The sequence below is a fragment of the Lonchura striata genome, chromosome 10 (assembly GCF_050655825.1).
Source record: "Lonchura striata isolate lonStrDom1 chromosome 10, ASM5065582v1, whole genome shotgun sequence".
Lineage (NCBI taxonomy): Eukaryota > Metazoa > Chordata > Aves > Passeriformes > Estrildidae > Lonchura > Lonchura striata.
In genome coordinates, this window is record NC_140712.1 from 9,819,263 (window position 1) to 9,839,562 (window position 20,300).

A 20,300-nucleotide genomic window follows, 5' to 3' on the forward strand; every position below is an offset into this window, starting at 1 on the left:
TAAATTGTTGAGCTTTGTGTTTTAGGACATTTTCCGATGTGGCTGAGTCACTGCCAACACTTGCACTATTTCATCTTTGGAAAAGTGATGACAGGCCACTTTTCCCCCAGGGTTGTCAGTACTTTCTGTAAATACTGATTATAAATCAATCATTTGTTGCTGCAAAAAAACCATATATATTTCTTTTTAAAGGCCACAGTTTGCCCTGTGAGCCCTGCAGCAGTGACTCAGAAGCTCAGAACTATTTAAAGGTCACAGCCTTTCTCTGGATGATGCACCCTGGCAATTCAGGGAAATTTGCTATGCCAATGAATGTAGAACCGGAAAATTACCAGTATTTATTCTCCGCAGAAAAACTACAGCTCCACACTGCGAGGTGTCCCCCCAGCACTAAAAAATGGAATCATCGGTGAGCAGGAGTTCCTTCCAAGAAGAAACTCTCTGATACTAAAATTGAAGCCGGAGTTTTTCCACTCAGCAGAGGGGCAGCGTCACAGTATGGAGCAGTACTTCAGAGACTGGTTTGCAAAGCCCGTTGATTTGCACGGCGTCATTCTGCCCCATCTCTCTGGAACACAAATAAAACTGTGGAAACTCTGCTACTTCCGCTGGGTTCCTGAGGCCCAGATCAACCACGGGGGCTCCATCACCGCCTTCCACAGAGCTTCTCTGCTGGCAGACGAGGTGGACATGTTAAACCGCAGCCTGCGGCAGTGCAAGAGCAACTCCTCCTTGCAAGGCCGCTGCTCAGAACTGGATCAAAGCAGGATGTACTTCAGAGCAAATGGTTTAAATGACACCTCAGGTGCCCCAGACTTTCTCTCCTCCTCATTCCCATTTTCTCCTGTAGGGAACCTATGCAGACGGAGCATTTTGGGAACACCTTTAAGCAAATTTTTAAGTGGTGCCAAAATCTGGCTATCCACTGAGACGCTTGCAAATGAAGACTGAGGTGATGTGGAGGTTTAAAGGTTTGGAGAGGATGCAGCATATCATTTTGTCTTTTCTAACTTAACACTGCTAAATGCGGCATTGAAAGCTGTAATAATTTTTATATACAAACATTACGTAAGATTTGCACAAATATTTAAAAGCAAGGCAAGTCATGCTTCAAATCGCACAATTTTGTCTTCAGTAGTTCTCATCTGCTGGGACTTCTGCTCCCCAATTCCTCCTGTTCTTGGGGGTTTGGCTCATTCAAGTGATAGAGCATTTCATTAGCTAATTGAAAGGCTTGGTGTGGTCGTTAGTGAGGGTTCTGCTTGAAATACCTTTGTTTTCCCAGGTAGTGACTGAAGTGACCCTTTGCTAAAACAGCTTGGAAAGCCAAAGTAGTGCAGTGGAGATGAACTGACAGCTGAAATTTGGGAATGTACTATTTTATCAGACTGCCTCTTCAGGAGTAATACTCACATAGATACAAACATACTAATGTTCCATGACTGATCACCCTACATTGTGCTAATGCAGTGTATCCATGGAATGAGTTGTTCCCTTTTCTTTCTCTCCCCAAAATGTGTTCATTAACAATTAGTCAGATTTGTGCTCTTTGTCATGATCTTGACTTTAGACTATAGAAATCCGCATCAGGACAATGCACTGTTAATCTTAAAAAATTTACTGTAGATATGGTATTGTAGTAGCTTTAGAAGTGCCTTTAATTGGGAGGAAGCAGTAGCAGGATTACTCTAATGCAGCTGACACCTCTCCAGTTTTTTAAAGCAGATTGCTGTGGCAATTTCTTGTTCCATCCCCCACTTCCCCCTCTCCATTTCTGGAAACAACAGGCATCCAGAAGAAACAACACGTGTTCCCTCTTTAAGGTTAAGCTTGTTTCTAAGTCCCACAAGATCCTCACCTTTTTATAAGAGCACCTCAACTACTCAGCATAATATCCTTGCACAGATCCCGATCCCTGCCATCCCTCCCCTCATTTTTTTGTAGGATGAAGTAGCTTTCAGCAGAACTTGTACCTGAGCCCTGCTGGGTTCCAGAAAGGAGCACTTGTTCCTCATTGCAACTTCCACACAGGCTGCAGGTGCTGCAGTTACTGGTAGGCAGGTGCTGCAAGAAGAGCAGTAAGTTGTGCCTTCTTTTTGCAGACTGCATATCCATAGGGAGAGTGCAACGAACAAGCACTGCCTGAGGGAATTCTGTCCAACAGCCTCCTTGTTGTTCTGAAACCTTTTAAATGCTGCATCTCCCTGGATGCTTTGCCACAAAAGGACTCACAGGGAGAAAGGCAGGAGTGTGAAGAATTCCAGAAGGTTGGAGAAATAGTGATGTGTCACTTTCATAGCTTAAGGCTCCTGTCAGCTGCCTTGTCTGAACAGTGAGGCTGTATTTTGTATTAAATTATTTCTGTATAAACACCAATGCTGTAGAACTGACACTGAACCTCTATCCAGGTATTGCCTCAGCAGTTTAAGGCACCAAAGGCCTTATACAATGGACTCAGAGCTGTTCTCAAGTTTTCTTAGTGGGGAAAAAAGCAAGCTGCAGGATGGGAATATACAGTGTATTTGAGTTTTAAAAAAGGGGAGGGGATAGGATTTGGAGATCTTTTTTTGTAAACTCAAACTGATCTTCAGCACAGCCTAAATCACAAAGTGGGGTTTGGCTCCCAGGCTGTTGTCTGACCTCCAAGGGTGTGCTGTGGTTGCACTGCTGGGGTTGGAGAGGGAAGCAAAGCAAGGCCAATGCAGAGGTGAACAACGTCAGGGGAGGGAGCTTCCTTTTTTACCTTACAAACTTACAAACCCTGTTCCTATGCAAAGCAGCTGTTGTGTGTGCTGTGCACAACGTGGGCAGGCACAGGCTGTGACACGATGCCAGGCGCTTCTGGGCAACTGTTTGTGAGGAAAAAACATGTATTCACCTCAACTGCCTAATTATGCTGCAAGATGAGCTGAGCATGTTAAATGGTCCACAAACCAGTTGTGTTTATTTCCAAGCTTGCTGGAGTAGCCATCTCACTTGTTCATTACTCAAATGTTTGCTTTAGTTTGCTTTTGCTGTTCCTGTTTTCCCATTAGCTTACTGCTTTCCCTGGCCTGATACTTGACATGAAGACCTCAACCTGTGTGCTTAGTGTCTTTTGGTACCAATTTGTTTTTCTTTTAAAATGACAGTTAAAAATATAATGTCTTTTTTTTTTCTTTCCTTAACATTATAATTTCTTTGGTTTAAAGGTACCAAAAATGTGTAAATAAATTACTCCACAAAAGCGGCTGGTGGAAATAAAAAGTGTTTAGGCTAGTACCCTTTGGGGGGAAAATGGGTACAATATTTAAACAGAATTGTCTTTTATAAGGAGATTTCAGACATTTTTACGTTTCAGTTCTAAGATGTGTACAGATGCTGCAGAGGGTCTTTGTATTTTATATATATAGCATGGGAGAGGGTTAAAAATAATATGCCTTTATAATAAACAAAACCTGTCAAAAAATCTATTTGCCAAACAGACTTAAAAAGAAATTTTATACCATTCCAAAAAGGGAGTAAGGTAAGCAGAGGCTGAGAGGGGGCACGTCCTGCAGGGAGGAAGGGAAGGGCTCCACCTTTCCCTAGACTTGAAGACAAGGTTCTGCTTCCCTGTGTGCAAGGCCTTGCTGAGGAGCCTGAGCAGCTGCTGTGCCTGTGGATGCTGCTGCTTCCCCTGAGTTAAACAGCTCCACAATTTCTGATTCACTTTTGAAAGACAGGTACCAAGTGTTGATTTTGAAATATTCTCCACTCTGCACAGTTGCCTTATCAAGTCAGTAGGGACTGTTCTGGATATCTTTAATAACTTTCAAAAGCAATTTTGGGGTGTGAGTATATGTGTTACTTCTGTGTACAGAATACTGACATGCAAATGTGTATATATATATGTCTGTGTATATATATGTACACATACTTTCAAATTTTCATTTCTGTTCACCATTTAGAGTGAGATACTGTTAAATGCCGTGTTTGTGTTGCAAGAGTAGAAATGCTACCGAGCAGCTCATCCTTTTGTGTTTGTAGAAAATGTGCATTACTGCAGCTGTTCCTGGCTGAGTCATGACTTTGTACCACACAGGGGGAGCTCTGCTGCTGCAGCAGCTGGGCTCAGTGCAGTGCTTTGGTGGCACCTCAGCCTCCAGGCACTGCCCTGTGCCTCCAGAAGTGCACTGAGAACTGTGTGTGTGTGTCTGCCCAGGCCTGCACGTGTGCTTCATGGGCACCTGCCTGCAATATCACTCTGATCAATTAACTGCCTTGTGTTCCAATGAAAATGTAGCAAGCTGGGCAAACCTTTTGGCTTATTCTCAGATGGAAAGATATTAAAACCAAAAAAATTCTAACATGTATTTAAGCAAAGGATGAAATCTTAAATTTGCCTCTAACCAAGAGACAGAAATCTGTACCTCAAATTGCTCTAGGCAGTAGATTTCTAATGCTGTTGCTGTGATGGTTTAGAATTCACCATTTCAACTGAAACTAAAACCTTTGTGCCTGATAATGATTTACTGAGTAAAGTAGCAGTGGCAGGAAGATGATAAAATCCCGATGCTGAGTTGTGAATGTGAAGTAAATTAGAGTCAATAAAAGTTTGTACCTTTCCACAGTGAACTGCAGGTGGTTTTCTTTCCCTTCCTCTAACAAAAAAAAAAAAAATCGTGTGTGTGTGGTTTTTTTCCAAGAATAGCATGGACACAGTGCTATAGAAAGATGATTAATAAAAATGATGTGCAAGTTATCTTATTCCTTGTTATATTATGTTATAGTGTCTGCAGTTTGCATGGTAATCAGAATTTCTCATAGCAAGGAACTTACTCAGTGTGAGAATGAAGACTCCAGAGAAAAGATGTCGGCTGTGTGTTAAAATTAAGAGAAACCCATGGGATTTTGGTGTCTTAAAAGGGAATTAATCTTTTTAGTTCCCATTGGCTGACATACTTCTGAATGAACAAACAGATCAATTTATGTGCGGCAGAACTGACTACACTGAATGTGGTCATCTTGGCACTGACCAACTACTGTCTACTAGCAGAAGCATTTCCCTTTTTGCAGGAAATACAGATCCAACAGAAGACGCTGTTAAATAAATTATCCTTTCATACACATTAGAACAGTATTCATGCTTTATGCCCTACTCTCTGCCACGTGTATCTGTTTATATACAAATGCAACATTCAAACACCTAATGGTAAGTGGAGACAGGCAGAGAACCACACTGGACCCGACAAGCCTGGCAAGGGGCTGAACTCACACCTTGCAAGGAGACTTGCCCAACATAATTCAGGCCACAAGGGCACCCCACAAATGAGCAGGACCTGATGGCCCAGTTTCTGTATTTAGAGATGTTCTCAGGGTGTACCAGTCTGAAGGCAGCTCTTCCTCCTCGCTGGGCAAGCCCCAGATTACCTCAGAGAATAAGTCAGGAATTGTGGAGAGTAGGGACGGGCTCTCCCCTTCTGAACATGAAGTGACATGCAGTAAATCATACTGACAGTTTTCTCAAATTTTAGAACTTTTTGTGTTAAAAAGGACTACAGTAATGTTCCAAGAAACCAGAATTTTAGAAGAAACTATTTTTAATAAGCAGCAGCAGCCATTGGTGTGTGCTACCCATTCCTTTACGAACACCTGAGTTCCCCACATGATCCAACCTGTGTCAGCTGAGGCGTTTGCTCTTGCCTCCAACGTCCTGCACATGACAAACCTCCACGGCAGCCCCCAGCTGGTGCAGCTCGCTCAGCCACAGCATCTGCTTGGGAGACAGGCGGTCGTTGGGGCCCTTCACCTCCACCAGCTGCAAGGAAAGGGGGATGGTTAGAAGCATGTCCCTGGGGGAACTGAAGGATCATTAGCTCCCACACAAGAAGTATTTTCTATAGCTGTTATTTGCAACAAAAATAATAGAGATTTTAGCACCATGGAAGGTCCAGTGGGTGCTGAATTATTACCTGGTATTTCAAAATTTAACTGTAAGAGAACAAAATTTTATATAGTAAATATCCACCAAAACACAGACCAAAGCCCTGGTGAATGAAGGTTTCTCATACTGCAAAATTGATTGTCTGCACCCTCACCTGTTCCAGCTGATACTGACAGCAGCTTATTAAGGTGTTCTAGAGAAACTAATTTATGCTATTCAGCTCTGTATCATAAACACATAACAAGTTGTTATGTCATCCAACAGATGAGATGTCTTCTAGTAGCTATTCCACTACTGTGCAAGGCACCATCCGTGACTGTTTACTCAACTTCTGTAGCAGACACAGACACAGTTGTTGTAGACTCAAATAGTCCAGATTTTGTCAAAGTGGTGCTAGAAGAACTCCTTGCTAACAACAATGAATGTGTGGCTGATTGTAACAGGTGCTTTAGATTAGGCTGAATCAAGACCTTTTCTACACCGACCTTAGCCAGCTCTGATCTTGCTGCTCCTCACGCCCACTAAAGCTCCAGCACAGCTGCTGGAGGCGCAGATAATCACCCTGTGCTCCGGGGGCAGGGCAGCCGAGCTGCGGCTCTGACTCCCCCGCCACAGGAAATGACAATTGTGTGGGCTGACAAGTGCAAGGTTTTACAGGAGGGAAGGCAGCTGAGCACTGGGAATTCCCGGGCTCCCACACACCTTGAAGTGCCGGCTGTGGGAGCGCCACACGAGCAGGTCGGGCAGGCCCCCCCGGCAGTGCCGCAGGTCCCTGGAAAGCCGCCGGAAAACACCGCTCAGGAACCTTCCTCCAAGGCAAGAGACCAGGCTCTGCAAGAGAAGGTTTGCGGTGGTTTTAATTTCCCGCAGAACCCTTTCCCAACCCTCACAAGAATACTGTTCCAAGAATACTGCACGGCCCACCTCAGCTCTTTGTTTAGTCTTAAGAAACATAAATAGCTGTTTTTCACATCAATTTTTCTGCTGTGTTCTCAGCTACTGTTACAAGAAAAGTGACCATATGAGAAAATTGTCACACCTGTGCAGGGACTTCAGCACAACAATCTCTAACTCCAATTGCTCCCTCCCACCACTCTCCATCTGCCATGGCTCAGTATAACCTGTGAGCACACGAGGGCCATGTGTAATTGAACGTCAAGCCTAACTGGAGTGCCCATGCTGGGCAACAGTCACTTACCTGGACTTGCTGGAGGGAAATAAAACGTCCCCAGTTAACCAGGGCTGCTGCTTTTCCCTCCTGAGTTGTCCAGACGTCAGCAACCAACTCTGCCAGTGTCTCTGAGGAAGCTGTGTGAAGCTGCTGGAGTCTGGCCTCAATGACAGCCCTCCTGTTCTCATAGAAGCTGTCAGTGTATAAATCCAGGGGGGATGTCTGGATGAAAAGGTAAATACAGCTCTCAGGAACTGCCACCACAGCAGCTGTTCCCCAAATGACAAAGTCCTACTTCATATTTTTCTTAACAACAAAGTCAATCAAACATTGAGCTGATTTATCTTGAACATGACCACCATATAAATATTTATTAAATGGGGAAAAAATTGCCTATGTTTTAATACCCAGTGACAGTGCAACAAACACTGGCCGCATTCTGGCAACAGAATTATTTCTTTTCTTTTGTTGCTTTTTCTTTTCTCTAATGGAATGTGTCATCTTCCAACAAGAGGAACTAGGCTGGGACACAGCAGTTTCTCCACTGGCTATCAAGGACACCTTGCCCAGTGAGCTCAGCTACAGGACACAAGCATTTAACCACACCCATCCCACCCTCTGTGAATCCAGCCTGACACAGCAATTGGTTACTGAGGAGGCCCTTGGCAATAAACCAAATATAAAAAATAATAAAATGAAGGAAACACCAAGATCTGCCTGGAAAGTCCCTCAGAATAAAATGTTAATCTAATCCCAAATAAGATTTTAACATGGTTACTGAGTCTACAGCAAAGGGAAAATAACTAAAGAAAGCCTTTCAAAGTTACCTGATAGGAATTTCTGAACACATCAGGTATGTCATCCATGAAAATGATATCCCACATTAGAATCCCATACAGTGTAATAAACGTTGAGCCTTCCCCATGAATACCTAAAGGGCAGAGTTTAATAGAAATAGAAACATTAACTTCTACAGCAATGTCATATGAAGAGCTACTGAAGCATCAGGACCCAAAGCAGAAAGATGCCATGTTCAGGCTGATGGCCAGCTGGTGTCAGCACACCTTCCCACAAGTGCAGCTCATGCTGCCCCATTCCCCAAGCCTGCTGCCCCCAGGCCAGGAGCCTTCACTGCAGCACAGTTTCCATCCCTGCTTTGTCCCCACAAAGCTTACTGGGCTAACTCTGACAATTTGTCAATACACAACTTTTTTAACATTAAAAAAGGATACTATATGGCTTATAGTAATAATAATATATAATATATTCAAAATGGTGAGGGGGTAGGAGTGAGGAACTGATTGGGGATTTCAGCACAATTCTCCAAAATTCTAAATATTATTCCCTTCCTATTTAACTTTTTCTGATATGACCACTTTTGCTGCAACAATATTATCAATAAAATAAAACTGTATTAATATTTATATTTTATAGAAAGATACAAATATTATCTTTAAAAACAACTTGCCTACCTTCTGTATTTTGCTTTTTTCCTGTAAAACAGACCTATATATTCTTACTAGCTGATGGCTTTTCATAGGTCCTAAATTGTAAAAGTGCATTAAAAACGAATAGAGCCTTTTCAAAAATTCCTGCAGTGTTGTGCTACTGGTATATACTATTTTCATGGAAATCTAGTACCAAAAATCAGTGGAGGTTTGTATTTCCTTAGTGCCACTCCCTTAAATGATAATACTAGCACTTTAACCTAAATTGTTCTACCCTTAGCCGTTCAATTGAAAGGAAGGCAAAGTACGTGATTTTCTGTGTAAATGGAGAAAAAACACTGGGGTTTTTCCTAATACATTTCAAAACCACCTTTGGTAAATGAAGGCAGCAAATCATTAAAGCAGGTCAGGCTGAAAATATGTTAGAGCACTTTGGTAAGGAAGTGATGTGTTAGAGGTGTTTGGGAAGGAAACAGAATCAGCCTAAAATTTGGTGTAAGGAACTCAGCTAGAACTGGTCTATTAACTAAACTGATCAGTAAATAGTTTCTTTATTTACTCCCACAGTTATTTTACTGAAAAATATCCCTGAACCAACAGTACTGTTACCTTGATCGAAACCATTCTTCCTGTAATGAGTTAATGCCAGCTCCTCAACTGAGCACATGACTGTGGATACACTGCAGTCTTGGCCTCCTCCATCATCAATATCCTCCATGAGAAACACGGATTTTCCCATTCCTGTCTGAGGACACATCTTTCCACTGATTGTAACCTGAACATATTAAAACATTTGGTTACTTTCCAGCATCATGTTTAAAAAGCTTTAACCCAAAATCTCCTTTTCAGTTTTCTTAAAATCAGAGCTAGATCTGTTTCCAAAAATCAAATGAATAAAATTTAACCTGTCATTCCTGTGAAATCATCCTCTTTAGCTTTTATAAACTGGCACATTTTTAAGAAAACAAAAGTCTAGCAAAAATTCTGGCCAGATGGAAATGTAGCCTTTCTATAGGAGCAGAAACACAGAAAAGTGAAGAGACAGACTCTGGGCTGAGACAAAGAAGGGCTGCAGGGAGACATTTGGTGAGGAGGTTGAGAGAGGAAGTGAGGTTCTGCTTTGATTTTGCCCAGACAGAATTATCATTACACTGATAAGGAAAAGACAGACTTTTAAAAAATCTATTCTATTATGATGCAAGTGCCCAACACAGAATATTTGCATAACCCATATTTAGAGTGCATAACTTTGAAAGGTTCCGAAAAGAACAGTGGCATTTTTTTTAGCCATTAATCTAATGCTGACAACATGCTAAGGTTACTATTACTTTTTCTAGCACACACAATACTTGGCCTGCAGCCACCAGAGACAATGCACTGATCTGATCAGACTCTTCAGCCAGAAAGGCTCTGGCTTTACTGATAAATTAGTGGAGTTTATGGCTGATCACATCCATAAGAAATATAAAGCAATGCAAATTAGATCAGTGTACAGCTGACTACAGATAAGAAGCTGACCAATGTAGGAGTATTTGATTGCAAGAAACACGTTTGTACTCCTTTCCCCGCACCATGTCAGTCAGAGGCTGGTGCCCAGCATGTAACAAGTCTCCCAGGTTACTTTTCCTTGTCTGAAGTCAAAAGGTGCTGCTCCTTTGCTTACGTGAGGCACATCGTGCACGGTGAGGAGGGGCAGGTCCTGCAGCAGGCCCTGGAGGTGCTGGCAGCTGGGGGAGTCCCGGATGCGCAGGGCGCGCTGGCACAGGGACAGGCGGTGCCCGGTGCGCACGGCCGGGTCCGCCAGCCCCCGCCGGAGGCAGCCGATGGCCTGGCAAACAGCAAGGGAAAACTGGCTGAGACCTCTGCACACCCCCTGCTCCAGAGCCATCGATTCCAGCACAAACAGGACACGGCCACCTTGCTGAGTGTGAAGTTCTAACCAACGAGTAACATTTTGCACAAGGAGGCTTCAGGATTCAAATTTATACTTTTGTACAGTAAAAAAGTACAGTACAGTAAAAAAAATCCCTCCCAATTTCTACTGATCAATATAAGATTAAGGAAGTGGATTAATTTTCTTAGTTAAACTGGTTGTCTGACCTTAAGATTCCTAACAAAATCTGTATTTTTAGGAGACTCTACTCCACTTTCTTGCCATAAGAAATACTTTTTAAAAATGTTTTCAGACAATCCAGTGTTTCCAGCTTTACAGCAGCAGTTTTGAAGATACCTTCTTAGTGTTTTTCAGGTGCTGATGTAAATTCAGAGCCAGTCGATCCCACCATCTCCCTCTGCTGTCAGCACAGTACACATCCTGGGCCAGGAGGCTCTGCAGCTGCTGCACTGCTTCCTGTAGCAATGGAATTATACCTTTATTAATTTGGTTATAAAACCAAGTTCAAGTTAGCCTGTCACTTTCCTTTCTAATTAATGAAAAGTACAGAAAATTTCTCTCTGGACAATCCAAACTTACTTTTTACTCCACTACCCAATATACCCATTTCAGATCCATATATGTATCTTATAAACTCTAGAATAGAGATATTTTTATGTAAATTTAAAGGTTAGCTGCCAAAAATACAGCATTTTTTCATTTCTGTATCCCTTATTGTATATTAAAAATATCTTAAGTATTACTTGTTGCTTTGTTGCAGAGGTGAAGTCTTTTTCAAAATAATCTGATTAACCTTAACATGTAAATCAGAGGCCTTTGGAGATGTTCATTCCCTAAGGAAGGGCCAGGGATTTGTGGAGGTCTTCTCTTTCAAGATTTTTCTTATTTAAAAGCAATAGCCAAATCTAGTGAAACAGAGGTATCTTTAAATAATGAAACACGCATATCTCAGCAATAGTTTTAGAGTGTATTACATAAGGTAAATCCTCAAAGCATAAGCAGAAATCAAACAATTTAAAACTTTCTAAAGCAGCAGAAATAAGGGCCACTTTTCCCTTAAAAGTAACTGTTACTAGAACTGTAGCAAGTCCTGGCAAACCTATTACCACCATTTTACAGCCACTTTAGAAATGTCAATTAATGTACAAAAATTAAGCATGTATTTCTATTCACCTCACCACTTTACCTTATACTTGTGAAGCCTCTGCAGAATTTCAACTCCTTGAGAAAGGATTCTTGTGTACACCCAGCCAACTGTGAAACGTCGCAGGTAATCAGGTAAAATTCTGTGATAGCTGAAAAATAAGAGCAGTTCAGATCAATTTAATGATGTCAGTTTTACTAAGAATACCTACACCCAAAGCATTTACCAGACTAAATGCCTTATATATCCAAATTGATCTGAAATTAGTATCCCAGCTGCAAAGTCAAGAACCCAAAGGTGAGGCAATAGTTTGGCTTAGGGAGCAGGTGCAAGCTGCACTTGCACAGCCTATTTTAGTTTCAACACCAGTAGAATTATCAGTTCATTTTAAAACAGATGCAAAACAGTAACTTACTACATCATATTTTGTTACCACTCATTCTCATAAGTCAGCAGTTCCACTTCAGAAACAAAGCTGAACAAAAGAAAAAGTCTCGAACAGGAATTTCCTGCCATAAAAGAAGACCAACATCTTTTCAGTAGGCACCTCTGTATTTCAGGACAAAGTCTTTTGAATTTCTTTTTTAAATCAAAATAGGTTTTTCCACTGTCTGCAGTGTAAAATGGAACAGACCTCCAAAAGACCCTCTATGAATATTATTTTAAATCAGTTGCCATGGAATTGAATTTAATGCCAAACATAAGGTTTAATTTGTGGTGTATCATTAAAAAAAAAAACAAAATAATTAAAAGAAAATTGATGAAGAACATTTAAAACCCAATAAATGTTATTTCAGTTCTCAGATATTCAGTAACATTTCCTGAGCAACACCCACTTAGAAATCTAAAGACATTAAGAACCCAGCATGTTTTCCCATAACATTTGCAACATCTTTTGTTCACAGTCAATTTTAATTTCTGCTTATTGCCATTTGTTTGAAAGCCATTAAATTTAAAAAATATTACAAGGGAAAAATAAGGCTCCTGTTCTGTACTGGCACATAGAAGAGAACTGTTTTAGTGCTATATCCATGCCTACCAACTCTTTCCCAAGATTTTATAAAAAAGGTATTTTCATACTGTAACTTAAAAACTAAACAAGCAGGAAGTTCCAAGCTTTCGAGAGCATTAAAGTCTCTTGCTTTTTCAGGTTTAAATAACATCCCTAGTTGATAAGCCTCTCTCCAGAGGAAAACTAAGATAATACACTTAACAGTTTCCAGTTCAGTACCTCAAAGAGGGGTGATTCTTCAGTTCGCTCCAGGCTTCTTTAGCACACAAATAGAGATTATTAGCTTCTTCCCAGTTCCCATTTAGCATTGCAGTGGCTATATCATTTGACAGATGAACAGCAGTTGCATACCTGTGGTAAAAAACTACAACTTTACCACACTTGAAAAGCATCTACAGTTGATAGAAATAAATTCTTTCCCCTCCAGTCTCTAAAGACATTGAACCATGCAGCCATCTTTATTCTTAATCTTGTAGGATTAGCAGAGTTTAAACTAGCAGGGCACATAATGTTTAAATTTACTTAACAGTAGAGAATATAATTTTAATTTTGCTCAGAATCAGCACAGCAAATGAAAAAAACAGCTTTCATCACAGGATCATGAAGCAAATAGATAAGCTATTCTGTTTCAAAATGCAAGCCACTGCGAATTACAACTCCTACCTTGATAAAAAAATGTACTTAAAATAATTGCAAAATTAACACTTCTAAATATTTACATCTGTAGTACTACATCTGAATTCTTACTTGCCTGCACAAGTGCTGCAGTAAAGCTCTTTTAGCAATGAACAGATTTCCAAGCTGCCAAAGCTCTCCCTACCTGATGAGATCCTCTCTGTCCTGGAAGACCTGTGTTCTCCTGTTTACTGTGTAACTGGGGAATACCATGTGGCCCATGTTTGCCCTAAGGACTGTGGAGAGGAGGCCTTGGCCAGCACTGCCAGCTTCATCCTCCTCCAGCGACTCAGGCAGTGAAAACAGCAGCAGGATTCGGGAAAAGACAGCCCGAGCACCTCTACAGACCCTGACACATTTTCCAGCCAGGTTCTTCACCCTGGAAGGACAAATAAAAATTTTATAACATGGTTTTTATCATGAGTTGTAGAAACTAAAACTTACTGAATGAAGTATGAGAATAACTTTTTTCCAAGCCAATTAATGCATAAACTTGATTGTCCTTGAAAGAAGCAGATAGACTATGCAGTTTAGTATTTACCCTTCTTTGACTCACTGTGAATTGAAATGCAATGCCACCCTTTTTATTAATTAATTTACTAAATGCAGTCCTCTCTTGAAAAGGCATCTAGATTTCAGTCACTTGAAGCACAACTTCCATTCACCTGCAAAATTTAGCTGTAAACATGTACCTTTTTAAAATCACTGTCCCAATACCAGCCTGACTCCTGCTGAAGATTGAGCGCTGCTTTGACAACTTCAGAAGATCATCCACCAGTTGCTGTTTCTGACCATTTGGGTTTGGCAAGTGAAAGATTTTTGCCAGTGTTTTTAGCTCAGGGGCTGAAAGCAAATCCAACCCTTCACACAGGTCTTCCAATTCAGATTCTAAAAGAAAAATCATCCACATATATTCATTGTGTTATATTATTGTGTCAAGCAACAGCTCACAGTACATTCATACAACATAGTACTAATCTAATGATTTAGGTTTGATGCCTGAAAGGTAGGCTGGAAATAAAACCCCACAGACTGGAGTCTATAGGGCAGGTATTTGTTTATTGCAGCACTTCAGGTGAGGGAGATTGCTCCACCTAACTCACCCACCTTTGCCAAGTGCTGTGGTATATTTATACAGCAAGTGTTGCTCAGTGTTACTCTGCCACTATAACGTCATCATACAGATGCCAGAACTAATTTACATGGCATGGTCTGAGTGATGTTAGACAGTTCTTTTGCACTGTGCTTGCCTCTCCCTGATTCAGGGCTCATCAGGGGTCTTTGATGAAGGCTTCCAAAGTCTTCTTTGCATCTGAACTTTTCAACTTTGTTTCTGGAGCATACACAGTTACTGTGTTCCTTGGTCTGTCTGGTCCTAACCTGCCTAAAATCTTTATCTTGTGGCTAGTTTGCTTTACATTTACCAATTTCTCATTAAGTGTACTTACCTGTCTCTAAAGCTGTCAACCTGGTGAGGTTTTTTCTTCTTTTTTGTCTATTCAGCATTAAGCAACTAGTTAACCATACACCCCATTATATTGTATAGAAAGTTATTTATATCAGGTTATATAGGTATAAAAGTATTGATTCGGGTTATATAGGTATAAAAACCTGTGATTCAGGTTATATAGGTATGAAAGTTACAATTTGGGTTACAATGATATCAGGTTATATAGATACATAAAAAATCATGATTTAGGTTACACTGATATCAGTTTATATATATATATATATATATATATATATATATCAGGTTGTACTGTTATCTTATAACTTAAGCTATAAAAGCACCTTGTAACTTTGACCTAAGTTATATAGGTATCAGGCTCTTCAAAAATGTATTAACAATGCTATCTGGTTCACTCTGAAATTCTTCTGCACCTTCTTCTGGACCTTTTCACATGTCTACTTTGAAGGAAGGGAATAACCCCTTACAACTTCAAAACAACTGCAAAGATTAAAAAAATCTGTTGAGTTATAAAAAAATGCTGTTCAGAAAAGCTGGTGTTCTCTATTATCTAATCTGCACTATTTGAATTTTCACAAGACCACTCATCTACCTGAAGCTTTTATTCTGCTCCTCTATTTTCTTCCCAAGGCACAGACAAGCATGTACTGCACTGACCTCCAACATGACACAACTTCAGATTTTATTTGTAGTATTTTAAAGGTTTATTAATGCTGGCCTTACCTGTTTGTAGGAATCTGGCTTCAGCCAGTTCTTCAATTATTGGTGACAAATCCACACTTATCTCCCCATACTCTATTTTGTTCACTTTTAACCAGTTCAGCTTGCGTTGAAAAAGTCTCACATACAATTTCTGCCCACCAGCTGCAAGTTTTATTTAAAGCAGGGAAAGACAAAAAGAAGAGTAAATTCTAAACACAGTACTAAGCACCACATCATCACATTAACCAGAAAAATTACTTTGATGCAGGTACTCTCTAAAACACATTTTAAATCTCCCCGTGTTCTACAAGCAGGCTTGGTAAAATACCAGACTCAGACTTACCTTTCCAAGCAATTAATAAATTCATTAGAATCTTTAAGTTTTGTAGGTGGAAAAGTATTACAACATGTTTTATAGGTAATGTACATTACTGAAATGCCTTTTGACATGCCTACCCTTCAAGAAATATTTAGTTTTATAGAAAAAGAGAATTTAATTTTCCAACCCTGCATTTTGTGTTGTTAAATAGGTCTTTTTGCTTTGTTAAACAGCTATTCAATGACCAAATATTTCATGCTAGAGAACAAAAGAAGCTGCAGTATGACAGAATAATTTAATAATCGTGAAATACCTCTCTGTGCAGCATTCTTCAGGTTCTTATTTTTCCAAAGATAAGCCAAATTATACTAATACATCTACTGAAAGAAAACAATGAGAAAAAAAACTCCTATTCATTGATTTTTATCAGGGAAGTATTCTTTTAAAATACCTTTTAAAAAGACTTTTTAATACTAACAATGCCAAAATTCAACAAAATAGCTTATTAAATTTTAGCTAAAAATAGCCTAGCTATTATCACTATATTCAACAACCTTTTGAATACTTAATTCAAGCCCCATTTACTTCTATTTTTTTCCCCTGTCTGCTAGTACTTAACTGAAAATGATCATTAATAAAAAAAACACTGAAACACTACCAGATCTAGACATACTTAAGAAATGGCAGATAAACATTAAATATTTATTTAACAATCCTCCTGTCCTTATAAGACTTTTTCAGCCTTTTCTTTAAAAGAATCTTTCTAGGATCTGTTCACTAGGAGAACTACATTCAAACATATAAGCTTTTCATTTTCTCTGTGGGGACTCCTTTAAAGTCTGCCCCAAGTTTTTATCGTTCTGGAGAAAGGAAAAAGGCTAACACACAGGCATTCTTGCTCCAGGCCATGGAACTGACCAAACTAGGGCTGCAATAATACTTTCATAATGAGCTTCATAAACTTACACTGAGGCAGAGACAACTCACTGAGGAATGGTAAACATTTCAGCAGAAAATAATTAAATACTGGAAAGTATCTATATTCAAGCAACTTCATAGTACTAATCAGGTTTGTGGGCTTTTTAGTGTTATGAAAACTGAAAGACGATGCTAGGGTAGAAACTTCTCACGTGGGACACACAGCTCATCTACCTGAACTTTCAAAGTATCCTGCCTGGTATTTCTTGAAGGCAATGGCATCCATCTGTCAGTTGTCCAGGATTTGTTATCTACTGACTTAGTGTCATCCTCTCACTTCTCACAGCTCAACTGCTTCATCTTTCCTACCCTGCAGAGAGAGATTGTTTCATCCATGACCCTCACTTCCAGTGCAGGCAGACATGGATTTATCAGCACCACTTTGCAGTAATTCTTTCTGTACTCCAAACTCACACTACTGGAAGAGAAACAAAAACCTCTTTTATCTAACAGAAGCTCCTGTTACCCATCAGTGTTGTTCACGCCCAGGGAACAGAGTGTGGAAAAGGGGAAGGTGTATCCTGAACATCTCTTTTAGTGTTTGTCAAAGTAGCCAACACCAGCACACACTACTGGCCTGTGAGTTTATTCCTAGATCTTTGGGTGCAAATTATGTGCATCTACTGCTTGCCTCAGAGAGCCAGTAACAAGACTTCTGTTGCTTTCTTTCTTTATATATTCCCTTTTAACTACCTCAAGATAAACAAGGCATTACCAAGCTCCAAGATGTCCCTGCTGTAATATTCTTATGGGCTGGAGTGCGCCAATGGGCTCTGCCAAGCCCCCCAGGTTTGGCTGCTTGTGCCCATGGCCAGCTGAGATGCATAAGGATGCAAGACTGGCTGCTAGGTGGCCTGAGTGAGGCTGTGTCCTCCCATTCTCTCAGGAGCTGTACCTAACTATATTAGCAGAGTTTATTTTTAAAAAAACAAACTGAGAAGAAGGAGCTTCTTTCCTTAAAAAATACATCAAGTTACAAGGCCAATTGATATAGTACTTCTCACATAAAACTATGTAAGTAAAAATGTTCCACTACAAGAGGGAATGTGGAAATGTATTTAAAACAAAAAGATACCTGATAATTTGTAGAACTTGGTTATAATGGTCAAATCTTCTTCATTAAATAGTCTGACATCATCTTCATTCTGCAATACCGCTTGCAGGACTACTAAAAAATTCTGGAGGTAGTATGGGTGACCAGGAGAGGCAGGCACAGAAAGGACCTCACCTATTTTGTCTAGAATGTCCCCAGTGGAATCCTGAGATTCTGTCTTTTCCATGTCATTCTTGAAGTCTTCCAGAACTTCCACAGGAAGTACCTCTGCATCATCCCTGTTAAAGCAATTTTCTGTCCCATGGTTCACTTCTGTCTTTGAAGGAGGAACCTCAATGTGAGGCTGAGTCTCAGCTTCCAAATTACTGGTCAGCTCTGCTGAAGTATGGATGGCTAGAGATGTTTCAAATTTATCAGGACTAAGTATCCCACCTTCAGAGCTGCTTTCTGCTTTGGTGCTCCTTGTACCAGATGGGAACCTTTTGTCATTAATGTTATCAGCCAGTAACTGTACTTGAACCATATCCACAAGGTCTTCTCCATAATATTTGTTTATTTTGTTTTGAAATTCAGATTCCCTCTTTGAAAAATTTTGTTCCTGGTGCTCTCCCCGAGAAGGCTGATTTTCTTTCTGAGAACTCTGCCCAGCATCAATCTCATCACCATCATCAGGTGCTGCAGCACTTCCACAGGCACTGTGAACAGCTGGAGGTGAAGAGTTGATCTCTTCATACAAGACCTGTTTTCCTCCCTGCAGGCAGCGTCTTCTGGACAGCTTGGCAGACAAGCTTCCCAAGGAGACTCTTCTAACTTTTCGAGCCTGGGATTCACTGTTGACACTAAAGACTGAACCACTATTACTAAAATAAGGACTAGTCTGTTTTGCTGCACTCCCTCCTGCTTTCAATAAATTACTTTTAGAAGGACTTGTTTCTAGATTTAAGAGGTTTTTTGAAAAATACGAGCTGCAATTATTGCTCAGATTTTCAGCTGGGGGACTCTTATTCCTAAAAGGATTTAGTGTAGCATCAGTGGCACCAATCTCACCACGGTTTTTCTGACATATTTCATCCATGTGCTTATTTATTCCGTATCTTGGCACCAATTGCCCACATATGGGACAGCTAACTTTGGCAGGGGGAACATTGTTAAAAAAGGAAGTAATAGAGGATGATGCTGAAGGTGTAGATGGTGTTCCTGCAACATCCACTTTTTTTGTTGCTTCTTTTTTCCTCTTATTTTTACTGAGTGACAAACTTATCTGGGATCTTTTGATTCCTGAAGACCTAGATTCTGCCATTACAAAACTTCACAGCCATTACACAGCACAGACAACTCCATTCAGGCCATATTTCTTTATTCTGTAATACTTAAAAGACCTTCCTTGGCTTTTCCATCTGTAATCCTCTGACATGCCTTGAAAAAAAACAACACTGAATGAGAGGTCTTCTAAGGTACCAGATGCAACCAAGATGAACAGAAGAGAGACAGATAAGTCCGTAACTTAACAATGCTACTGTCCTTTAGCTTGCCTTACCAGGCAGGGAAGCACACCACAGGCAAGCTGAGCACTGCAGCTGCCTTTAATAATGGAAAAGGAATCTCAAGTTTGCATTTACATCAGCAAGTGAACCTGGAATTCAAACAGGCAAGTCCTCTAATTTTCACAGAATAGTCAGAGATGAAAGGCACCTCTGGAGATCAGTCCAACCCCCCTGCCCAGGCAGGGTCACCAGCACAGGAACACGTCCAGCTGGGTTTACAATGTCTCCGGAGAGGGAGACTCCATGACCACCCCACACAGCTCTCCCAGTCTCTGCCTCCCTCAGTGTGAAGTTCTTCCTCATGCTGAGGTGAAACTTGTGTTTTAATCTATGGCCGCTGCTCCTCATCCTGTTGCTGGAAACATTTTATCATTGTCTAGTTTGCTACTGGCGGACTATTTTCGGCGGCAGGCATCCCCGCCGGAGCGCCGTGCGGGCTGCCCTGCAGCCTCGCCCTCACGGCCGCCGTGCGTGCCCGAGCCCGCGGCGCGCTGGGGCCGAGCTCCGCCAGGGCCGGGGCTCGGCAGCGGCCCCACAGCGCCCAGGGAGCTGGGCGGCGGGGCCCAGCCTCCGCAGGGGTCTCGGGGCTGCCATCCCCACCTGCCCGCCCGCTGCCGCCACCGCCCCTCCCCGCGCCGGGACGCCCTCGGCCGCCGTGCCCCTCACGGCGGGCCCCAGCCGGAGCCTCCCGCACCCGCCCGGCCCAGCCCCCGGCCCTTGCCCACGCACCGGCCCCGCCGCCCGCCTCGCTCCGGCGCCAGCCGCGCCCCTGGGCCGGGCCGGGGCCGCCGCTCCGCCCGCCGCCAGCCCTGAGCAGCGCAGCGCCGATGGCGGCCCCGGCCCGCCCACACAGCGGCTCTGCCGCGAGCCCCGCCGCTCTTTGAAACTCCCTTTTACCACCAAAACAGCTGAGGTCCACAGGAGCAGCAACTAGAGGTTTGGTGGTGGTGAGTTTTTGGGTTTTATTTTTTTTGGTTTATGTTCGG

General features: G+C 41.5%; 2 protein-coding genes across 5 annotated transcripts in view; one reads left to right on the forward strand and one right to left on the reverse strand.

Annotated features, from left to right (window-relative positions):
• Positions 1-4,589, forward strand: part of MTMR10 (myotubularin related protein 10) — a 35,565-nt gene extending 30,976 nt beyond the window's left edge. For both annotated transcript variants that reach the window (XM_021554261.3, XM_085588674.1), the window contains one exon: positions 352-4,589. In XM_021554261.3, coding sequence (XP_021409936.1) covers positions 352-951 — 600 coding nt within the window. In that variant the 3' untranslated portion in view covers positions 952-4,589. The remainder of the gene's footprint in view (positions 1-351) is intronic.
• A 954-nt stretch (positions 4,590-5,543) lies between these two features.
• On the reverse strand, positions 5,544-20,225 carry FAN1 (FANCD2 and FANCI associated nuclease 1). 3 transcript variants are annotated; one of them, XM_085588672.1, is made up of 14 exons: positions 20,044-20,225; positions 17,945-19,186; positions 15,441-15,581; positions 13,942-14,137; positions 13,395-13,628; positions 12,794-12,925; positions 11,605-11,713; positions 10,755-10,874; positions 10,188-10,352; positions 9,134-9,299; positions 7,904-8,007; positions 7,104-7,298; positions 6,608-6,736; positions 5,544-5,779 (listed from the first exon to the last, which is right to left on the reverse strand). In XM_085588672.1, the coding sequence occupies exons 2-14, from the start codon at positions 19,068-19,070 to the stop codon at positions 5,642-5,644; spliced, it is 2,955 nt and encodes a 984-aa protein (XP_085444798.1). In that variant the 5' UTR covers positions 19,071-19,186; positions 20,044-20,225; the 3' UTR covers positions 5,544-5,641. The 3 variants fall into 3 exon arrangements, with proteins under 3 accessions (XP_085444798.1, XP_021409931.3, XP_085444799.1); XM_021554256.3 differs by having other exon boundaries at positions 17,792-19,186; positions 20,044-20,221; XM_085588673.1 differs by lacking the exon at positions 10,188-10,352 and having other exon boundaries at positions 17,792-19,186; positions 20,044-20,223.
• Between the last annotated feature and the right edge of the window lie 75 nt (positions 20,226-20,300).